The 10,178-nt window shown below is 49.7% G+C and overlaps 1 protein-coding gene across 1 annotated transcript in view; it reads left to right on the top strand.

Annotated features, from left to right (window-relative positions):
* The window catches only part of COG4 (component of oligomeric golgi complex 4), a 14,320-nt gene that overhangs the window by 696 nt on the left and 3,446 nt on the right, over positions 1-10,178 (top strand). The window contains exons 2-12 of the mRNA XM_009877952.1: positions 551-665; positions 1,376-1,550; positions 2,151-2,344; positions 2,796-2,901; positions 4,148-4,305; positions 4,861-4,919; positions 6,277-6,410; positions 6,928-7,046; positions 7,409-7,575; positions 8,246-8,411; positions 9,692-9,754. Of these exons, the coding sequence (XP_009876254.1) occupies positions 551-665; positions 1,376-1,550; positions 2,151-2,344; positions 2,796-2,901; positions 4,148-4,305; positions 4,861-4,919; positions 6,277-6,410; positions 6,928-7,046; positions 7,409-7,575; positions 8,246-8,411; positions 9,692-9,754 (1,456 nt within the window). The remainder of the gene's footprint in view (positions 1-550; positions 666-1,375; positions 1,551-2,150; positions 2,345-2,795; positions 2,902-4,147; positions 4,306-4,860; positions 4,920-6,276; positions 6,411-6,927; positions 7,047-7,408; positions 7,576-8,245; positions 8,412-9,691; positions 9,755-10,178) is intronic.

The following is a 10,178-nucleotide window of genomic DNA, read 5'->3' as shown; positions in this document are numbered from 1 at the left end:
GGCTGGACAGCCGCCTCTGTACCCTCCCCAGCACCTCAATGTCCCTTTTATAGTGAGGGGCCCAAAACTGGACACAGTGGGAACTGAGAGAACTGCTTTACTCTGACACAGACTGACCTTTTTTGGTGTAGGCTGGGCCATTCTTTGAAGGTCTCACCCCGCAGACTCTGTTTCGGCATCAACGCTTAGCTCAGATGTCTTGTGTCAGGCTGTTTACAGATAGTGCTGCCTCTTTGTGGTCAGCTTGCACCAGCAGTCTGGAAAGTCAGTGGCCTCACATCTAGTAGAATTTTGGAGCACAAGTTTACAGGCTGATACAGGGTATCATAAAGCCTCAGTGGCTCATTCCTACCCTGACTGGTAGCGAGACAGTCTTTAATCTGTCTGTGTAGCCTCTTCCAAAGCAGATTTTGACGCTTTGCTCCTGGAAGAGGGGGCATAAACCGAGAGATCCCGTTGCTGATAGGAGCAGTTGGGTTTGGAGGAGGAACCATCTTCCGTCAAACTACTTAATGTTTGCATCTCACGTTCAGTTCCCTTGTTTTCCCAGCCCCAACCTGCAGCTGATCGAGGGCGATGCGCAGCAGTTGGCAGGGATGATCACCTTCACCTGTAACCTGGCCGAGAACGTCAGCAGCAAGGTCCGCCAGCTCGACCTTGCCAAGGTAGCTGGGCTGAGGGGCCGTTTGGGACTTTGGTCACCGCCAAGCCATATTCTGTCTGCTTGTGTGCTAACAGCACCATGGAGAAACGGGCTCTTTCCTTTAGTGGGCAGGAAAACGCTCTGTTTTTTATTTGAGCGGTGTCTAGCGTTGCTGATGGTAAGCTTGCCGGGCTCCTGGTTGTTGCAAGGTACAAAAGTAAATAATTCCTGTGCTGGTACAGTGGCTGGTTCTCCTGCATTCCCTTCTGTCCATGCAGCTCCTGGCAGAATAAGCTGAGGTTAATCTTCGTTAGCACTCATTTTCTCAATTATTACAGCGCTGAGGACAGCGGAGATGGCCATTGCCACCCAAGGCTGGTCAGGAGTCCAGGCTGTGCTATTCTTTGTACAGAGCTAAGTTGAGAGGCACCAAGTCACAGCGCACAGCACGACCAGGCAAATCAAAACGTGTGGTTGTATCTCTGGCCTCTACCTATTTGTCATGGCCTCCGAGTTCAATCTGAGTTTTGACAAATGCCGTTCTTTCAGAGCCATTTGCCTTAGGAATTTTTTAAGTAGCTTGGGGTTTCTGCTTGTGTAGTTTATTGTGTACAGAAGCATCGCTTCAGTCCCTTTCTTCCTTCCCCCTTGGAGTACACCATCTTCTCTTTGTAATTCTCTTTCCTCGGTCCAGCCTGCAGCAGGAAGCCTTACTCGTTGCCTTTCTTGCAGAATCGACTCTATCAGGCCATTCAGAGAGCTGACGACATCCTCGACCTGAAGTTCTGCATGGATGGAGTTCAAACAGCTCTGCGAAACGAGGATTATGAACAAGCAGCAGCTCATATTCATCGCTATCTGTCTCTGGACAAATCGGTGATTGAGCTCAGTCGTCAGGGCAAGGAAGGTAAGTACCATGTGTGAGGAGAAGCTGATAAGTCACCTTGCCAGTAGATAACTAGAGGCTGTGTAATTTTCTTGTGTAATGGCCTCAGCCCAGTAGACAAAGCAGAAGATCTAATTCTAGACAGATATCTTAGGGACATGGAAATTAATGTTTTTGAAATGCTATTAGGTTTGAATTATTGGTAATGGAAAGGACAGTTCCTGGCATGCAGCTTTAGTGGTATTTCAGGTGCTAACGAGGTGAAGGACAAAACGTTCGGGACAAAAGAAGTGATGGAGAAGGCTCTGTCAGGGAGAACTGTTGCAGTGTTACAGTGTGCTACCAAGCAGACCACTGGAAATGAAGGAGTAAATTGCCTGATCCCTAAAAGAAATGTCCTGGTTGATGTGTTCCCATCCTCCATGCAAGACCATGGCATCAGCTGTGTGTACGGCACGCATGTGCCTTGCCTGTAGGGGAGTTCCAGGATGTCTTCTGCCTTCTCACCCACAGGCTGCTCAGTGTTGGTCTCTTTCCTTAGGAAAAAAACCTAGCCCTCCATAAAGTACTAACATTACGCTGTCGCTTTTCCCTTTTGTTTTCCTGTCCTTTTTTGATCAGGAGGCGTAATTGATGCCAACCTGAAGCTCTTGCAGGAAGCAGAGCAGCGCCTGAAGATGATTGTCACAGAGAAATTCAACACAGCTATGAAGCAGGGAGACCTGCCACAGGTGGAACGGTTCTTCAAGATCTTTCCTCTGCTGGGCTTACATGAAGAGGGGCTGAGCAGGTTCTCCGAGTACCTCTGCAAGCAGGTAACAGGTTCTGTGAAACATACTGTGACCTGTCTGGACTTTTAGGGGAAAACAAAACTCAGTCTTGGCCAAGAGGTGTTGTGGAAGGAGAGTTAATTTTAGAAACCAGCACTGGCCTTAGTTCATGTCTCTCCCTGCGTTTTGCATCCTGGGCTGGGCTTTCTGGGGTCTGAATTCAGATTCCGTTGGCCAGCTGGCTTCTCCTTCGGTGTCTTGCTCTTTGCCATCGCTTAAAGGTCATACAAGGGAGCCCAGAAAGAAAAGAACAAGTTTCTGCCCCTCCTTGATCCTTGAGTTTTCCACAAGAGAGGAAAGGATGCCCATTCAAAGGGGGAACAACAGCAATAACTCTTGCAACGGGAAGGCCAGCAAAAGCTCTACAGGGCAAGGGACAGAGGATGGTGCTGAGGGATGAAGGTGTTACCGGCTGACACGTCCTATTGTCACGCAGGTGGCCAGCAAAGCAGAGGAGAACCTACAGCTGGTGATGGGGACAGACATGAGCGACCGCCGAGCTGCTGTTATCTTTGCCGACACCCTGACGCTCCTCTTCGAAGGTAATCTTCCTTTCCTCTTTGCGGATGGATCGAAAATAGCGCGTGACGAGGTTGTCCGTCAATTTAAATGCTTCTCCTTTGAGCTCCAGAAGATTACAAAACTCCTCCTTCCCCTCAGAGCTATGGGAGTGTCATGCTAGAGGGACGGGGACACAACCAGGAGAGGGCATTACAAGGAGCAGCCTTCCCTACTTAGAGCTTGCACAAGCACGGAGAGGATTTGCAGAGGATTTGTTGACTTCCTCCAGGAATCAGACTCTTCCTGTTCTTTGCATCCTCAAAAAAAAAAAAAAACAAAAAAAAAGGAAAAAAAGGGTATTCCCTGAAGGTTTCCTTCAGCTATGCAGCTCTCCAGACAATCAAATCAGATCCCTTAAGACTGAGCAGCTGCTGATGCCTCCAGGCCCTGGCTCTTCAAGGAGGACCACGGGAGCTTGAAAGCAGAGCAGGAAGGAAGGGAAGGGACTATGAATGCTCTGTGGGAATGTGGCCAAAGGCAGTGATGGAGATCTCGTGGTGATTAACCATCTTCTCTATTAAGTCTGCTATAATTCCAGGCTGCACCACTGCCAAGTCACTCTCCCAGCCTGGCACCCTTGCTGCTACCGAGGTCTTCGAGCCGCCGAGACTTTCTTGGCAGTAGCATCAAGAGAAGGGGGGGTGTTGCTCCACTCTTGGAGTAAAGAAGAAAGAAACATTGTAAAGATGCATCCTTGGAGATGAGGTTTTTCTCCAAGGAGGTCTTGCCTTCACTAACACTTGCTTTCTTGGGCCTGTGTGTGACACAGAAGAGCAGAGCTTTCCCTAGGCTGATTTCCCGAGCTCTTCTGAAACCTGGCAGGTGCTGAAAGCTGGGATTGGATGACACTGATGCCCCCTGCCAGGTTAAACTCATGCAGCTCTCTTCTGTGGAAGCTTCATACCTCGTATCTTGCTGGGTAGGATGGCAGCTGACAGGAGCTTTTCTTAGGAAGGGAGATGGCTTCTACTCCAGATTTGCACTGCAGCCGTGCAGTAAGCAGGAGAGAGGATGTGAGGTGTCTTGTGCAGAGAGAAGATACGACGGGTGGTAATGACAAGCCTTTAGTGAGGCACTAGAGAGCGGTCGGGCAACCTAAACTGTTTATCTGGGGAGCGAATGATCCCTCGTTAGGTCCTGTCCGGACCCGTGTGGCTCTGCTGTGGTTCCAGACTGGATGAGAACTCCTGCTCGAGTCTCTCTCTTGTGCTTCCCCTCTCCCTGCAGGGATCGCTCGCATTGTGGAGACCCACCAGCCCATTGTGGAGACCTACTATGGGCCGGGGAGGCTGTACACCCTCATCAAACACCTGCAAGTGGAGTGTGACCGGCAGGTGGAGAAAGTGGTGGACAAGTTCATCAAAGAGAGGGACTACCACAGGCAGGTAAGAGGGGCCTCCGTCCAGCCCCGTGGGGATCCAACTAGCTGCAAAGGTGGCGGAGTTTGACCTTGTGTAGTGCCAACTAGCTGCAAAGGTGGCAGAGTTTGACCTTGTGTAGTGAGAAAGCTTGCTCTGCTCCGTATTTGTGCTGATGGCTGAGAGGGTCCAGCTTGTAGCTATCCCTTCTGTTGCAGCGAAGGATTCTTTGGGAGCGTGGTAAATGGATTCTGGGCACAGGATTCTTTGCTCTGCAGGTCTTTTGGGCCTTTTTGGAGCCTCCCTGTCTTGTTCCTGCCCCTGTTAGGTGCAGCCGTCCCCTAGTCACCTACCTTGGTGGCTCTGTTGCAGTTCCCATCCCACCAACCTTCCAAGCTGGCTGAGCTCTGTTGTGGAGGAGGAGGTGAACCGACACGGTTCTCTTCTTTGGCGGTGCTTCCTGCTAAGCATTCCTGTCACCTTCCCAAGTAAACGCCTCAGGCTACAGCACAAGAAACGGATGTTAACTCCCAAGTCATCAGCTAAGACTTCAATGAATCCTCCTTTTTTTTCTGATTGCAGTTCCAGCAAGTTCAGAATAGCATGATGAGAAGTTCTTCCACAGAGAAGATTGAACCAAGGTACAAACAAACCCTCTTTCTGCTCTCTAACCTTTCACTCTTGAGCTGTTATTAACACTACTTAGCATTTAGATAACTCTCCCGGTCTTCCAGAGCCTTTGCGGCTACTAAAGCCTAAAATCCAAGTGTTAAGTGGCCTTCACTACCCTTTTTTAAAGGCAGCTTCTGTGCTGGTGCTTTATTTTGCTTACTTGTTACTTTGAAGCCTTGGCCCTAAACATTGCTGGAGGGCTGGAGATATCACCACAGGGAAGGACCAAGACTTTAATTGCCTGTGACCTTTTGATGGTCAGAGTGTGGTCCTTAGAGCCCCCAAAATGGAGCAGCTCCCTGGGCAGATAATTTGTGACAGAATCAGGAATAAATCTTTGGGTCTTATTTCATCCGTACTGGTGCTGCAGCTACTCTGTAACATCGGTTCCTCGCTAATGAACCAAAGTGCTCTCAATCTCCCTCCTTTTATTCTTATCTTCACTATTTGCCAACCCTTAAGTAAGACCATTTGAAAGTGCATCCAGCCCTTCTGGCATTGCATGACTTGTAAATGTGCCTCGAAAGAAAACTTCCTCAAGTGAGGTCTGTCTGCGAGCCTGCATGACTAATTATGTCAGCAGCAATAGAGAGATCTACTTACTATTTGCTCTGAGTAACAGTGCTTGCATCCCAGGTTTTCTGAGCTTTGCTTTTTCATCTGTAAAATGAAGGTAATGGTTCCTTGCCCCACTCGTGTGTTGTGAGGCTTTGAGCAGGATTTGTGAAGTTCTTTTGTGCACGCCGATGAAAAAGCTGCTGACGTGACCGTCCTGTTGTTTCCTAGTCGTCTCTGATCTGAACACTGTGTTCTGCATTGTCATTTGCTTTTTTTGGTCTCACGTTTCCCCAGCTGTTGAGCTTAAACAGATTCTTCATCGTTTCCAGAGACACGCACAAATCTGTGCACAAAAGCACATACATGGAGGTGGCAAGGACCAGGCATTTCTAACACCGGCCGTGGAGGGCTCACAGAATCAGGGCAAAACTGAGGCAGGAAGGGAACTGCTGAAGGTCCAACCTCTCACTCAAAACAGGGCTCATTCTGAAGTTACAGCAGGTTGCTTAGAGTCTTGCAGCCCTTACTGTTGTGATTTTAATGTGGTGGTTCTCACATGCACAAGGGAAAAAGAAGCTTCTCTGCAATGAGTCCTTTCAGGATGTTTCGATTACCTGTGCATCCTTTGCACATACCAGTTATTCTGCTGAGCTTTCCCACTCAGCACCACAGAGGGAAAAGGGCAGTATTGATCTCATAGTAAAAGAAGAGAGTTAAGCCTCTCCTTTTGTAGTCTTGCTACCTTGATTCTTGCTATGTTCCTTCCAGGGAACTGGACCCCATTTTAACAGAAGTCACTCTGATGAACGCCCGCAGCGAGCTCTACCTGAGGTTCATCAAGAGACGAATAACAGCTGATTTTGAGGTGGGAGACTCCATGGCCTCAGAGGAGGTAAAGCAAGGTAACATGTTGAATACCGATACTTGCAGGCTCTCTGCCTCTCACAGCCAGAAATGGAGATATATCCAAGTTAGTGGCAGAGCAGAGTGACCCAGGATCTGCAAAGATGCTTTGGGAGCACTCTGCGGAAGACGATTGTGTAGCTTGGCCTCCCCAAACCTCTTTTTGGCACTGGTTGTTCTCTCTAATCAGGAAACATGCATTAGGAATAACTGCAAAGCGTAATAAACAAGGTCCCCAAAGAGAGGGAGAGCCTTTTGGTTGCTGCAGACACAGATCCTAAAAGGTGGAGGCCGCAGGGAAAACAGGCTCAGGGATTTTGGTTACTCTGTGGAGCTCTGGAAATGGCTTTGTCACGTGAAAAAGCCATCTCAGCAATTTCAGCTCCACAGTTGAGGCCTGTGATTTATTCCAGGTTCGCATCCACTGGGTGCCCATGAGACAGGCAGCAAAGGGATCGGGTGGAACCGCTTTCTGGCGCTTGGTCCTCTCTGATGGTTCTCTTTTGTGTTCTGCAGAGCATCAGAAATACCTGGACAAGCTCCTCAACAACTGTCTGCTGAGCCGCACCATGCAAGAGCTCATCGGCTACTACATCACCATGGAGGAATACTTCATGAGGGAGACGGTCAACAAGGTAGGGCTCCAACTGGTGCTTGTGCTCTCTGCCAGTGCCTGAGACCTCTGTGTGTGCTCCACAGTCCTCTGCTGAGCATCCCTGGGGAGGGAGATGAGCACACAGCAGGTCTGCAGTTGTTAGGAAGGTCTTTTGGTTTCACTTCACCTCGAAAAGCAAGTGGTCGTTTGTGAACTTTGACTCCAAACATATCCCCGATGAGTAACTTCCAGAGACAGATCTTCCAGATCTGTGGGCTCCTGAAAACTGAGCGGTGCCAGCCCGCCCAGCTCAGGGTGAAACGGGCAGGCTGGCAGCAGCACCGCTGTGACAGGGCGCCTTCGCTCACTGAGCCGAGGGCACTGAAAGAGCTTTCTTTGCAGGCCGTTGCCATGGACAGCTACGAGAAGGGCCAGCTCACCTCCAGCATGGTGGATGATGTGTTTTATATCGTGAAGAAGTGCATTGGGCGTGCTCTTTCCAGCTCCAGCATAGACTGTCTCTGTGCCATGATCAACCACTCCACTACCGAGCTGGAGTCCGACTTCAGGTAGTGAAAATACACCAGTTTCATTGTAACTTGCCTCCCCGTCATGTTCTGCAAACGGTGTTTGCTGTCAGATGGTCTTCCCCATGTTCTTCGAACATGTGGTTTGTCATCTCCGTGGAAGAGCCTCACAGGAAGCAGCATTAGGTGTGGGGTGGGAAGCTGAGCCTACTTTTCTCACAGCTGTGATGGTCACCTGTAGGACAAAGAGAAGAAGGAACCTCATGGCCCAAAATTCCAATGAAACCAAGTTACCACACAGCAGTCACCACATAGCACTGGTGTGCTACCTTGCTTGATGGTATATGGTCACCCCTAACTGTTCTCGGCGTTGCCTGGGAGATTGCTTAGTAACTTGAACGTAGGATGAGCCTGCAGAAATTGTCCTGTTTTTCATCCCAGCGTGGGAGTGGGGCACTGGGACCAAAGACAACAGACAGCTGCAGTCAGGATTGTTGGGAAAGCTCAGAAACTGAGAAGTTTTGGTTTTTTTCTTTCAGCCTGGCATCCTTTAAATGGTGTCAGGAGATACTTGCCAGCCCTCTTTTGTCTCTGTGGAGTTCCACTTACCTTGTTCAGGTCACAGCTGAGCCAGAGTGCTGTCCCCTGTCACAACTCTGCTGTATCTTGCAGGATTTGCTTCAAGCCCTGCTATGTTCTGCTTGCCCCATAGGGAGGTTCTGTACAACAAGCTGAAGCAGGGCTTTCCAGCCACGACCTTCCAGGACTTCCAGAGAGGGGTGACCAGTGCCGTGAACATCATGCACAGCAGCCTGCAGCAGGGCAAGTTCGATACCAAAGGCATCGAAAGCACCGATGAAGCCAAGCAGTCCTTTCTGGTGGGTTTGGTGGCTGTTGGGGTGTAGAATGAGTTGGAGTGAGGGGAAAGGCAATGGGGAGCTCTCAGGAAAGAGATTGGCATGGCTCTCCCATGTTCAGAGAACTTGAAAACCTGTTCAAGCATGATGGGTGGCCTGACCTGGGATGCCTGCTAGATGCTAGGTGACCTCACCTGGTGTTTGTAGGGCTTCCACACCAAGTCTGTGCTGGTGTGATCCTGTGACTGCCTCTTAGGCTGCTGCGATGATGATTCCCTCCAGGCTGGGGAAGGATCTGTGCTCTTCTGAGGCGTCCCGTCAGTCCTCTTCTTCATAAGCTCTGCACAAAGGCTGCAGGAGAGGCTCAGGGTCTCTCGTTCTCGCTTAGCGGATGGGAGAGTTTCCATCTGAGCGGGCTTGTCTGCATAGTGCTTAGTTGTGAGCTGCGGTCAGACCACGACAACCTTGCATTCGGCTCTCACTGGGAGAGCAGCTCTGGATCTGCTCTCTCCTCTGAGCCAATCCTGCTGTGCGAGCAGACCTGTGGGCAGAGGCTCCAAGAGTGCCAGAGCAGGGCTGGCTCACCCTGGCTTGTTTCCCTCCTCTAAGTTTCTGAGAACACCCAGCACTGCAGAGGCTCCTGAGGACTTTCACTGTACAAGGAAAGAAGGCAGAGCAGGACGGTCTAAACTCTGCCATTTCATTCAATTCCTGATTACAGGTTTCTGCGTATTTTTTTTAAGCAGCAAAGTGCTTAAAACGTCAGTTCTCCTGGTGGAGTTCCTCATTCACCTGTCAGCTTGCCTCATTGTCTGCACGAACTCCAGCCTTATCCTGACATGTAGTTCAGCTTCAGCAGGTAGAGAACAGTCTGTTTGGTGAAGAACAGACGCTTGTCTGGCATGAGTGCCAGTTCCTCCTGCCTCCCCTGCTTCTCCAGAAACAGCGTATGAACCATCACCTCCAGCCACTCCTAGTCGGTTGTTCTTCATGACATTGTCACAGAAAGTTGAGGGTTTCCACTGGGCACCTACAAGCAGGGTTTCACTGCAGCGTCATGGACGAATGGTGAGGAAAAGTGGAGCAAAGAATGTAAAATTCTGTACTAGCTGCAGGTTCACAGCACACATGCTCAGCTACTGTAGCTCCACTTCATGCAGCTCGATGAATCTGCAATGCTTTGATGACGTGGTAGCCCCTCTGTCCCTTAAACGGAGTGAACTTACAGACTGGAGGCTGAGGTGCTGAGAAATTCCAATGAATTCTACTTGTGTTTGTTTTGTTGTTGTTTTTTTTCCCAGGTGACCTTAAACAACGTGGAAGTCTGTAGCGAAAACATCATGACCCTAAAGAAGACTTTGGAGGTGCGCTGTGGATTTTTTACTGTGGTGTTTTTTTTTTTTATTTAATCAGCTTCGTAATATCCTCTCCTTGAGGGGTGTCACATAAACCGTCTGAATTTTGGTATGCCCAGATTCTTTGCCCTCCAGCCTTAGGAAAGCAATTCTGAGTTGGCAGAGCAATCTCCAGCTGATAGCAGCAGCTGGAAATACCAGTTCCTCCAGCTTGACCAACCTAGCACAGGCCCTGGGATCCAGTGGAGTAACATCAAGAGGTTGTGGTTCTCTGGTGCTGAACTAGATAGCCCTTGGCTTCCTTTCTTGCTGTCCGCTCTCCAGCAACCTCTGCCTTCTCAGGGGCAAGAGTTTCATGCCTGTCCTAGCATGCTGGTGGGCAGCCAGAGCTCAGCAACACAAAGAGCTAAGAAACTGCCCAGGTTATTAATTC

Source organism: Apaloderma vittatum, unplaced genomic scaffold (assembly GCF_000703405.1).
Source record: "Apaloderma vittatum isolate BGI_N311 unplaced genomic scaffold, ASM70340v1 scaffold20160, whole genome shotgun sequence".
NCBI lineage: Eukaryota > Metazoa > Chordata > Aves > Trogoniformes > Trogonidae > Apaloderma > Apaloderma vittatum.
The sequence above is the reverse complement of the archived record's forward strand: the minus strand, read 5'-3'. Positions and strand labels throughout refer to the sequence as shown.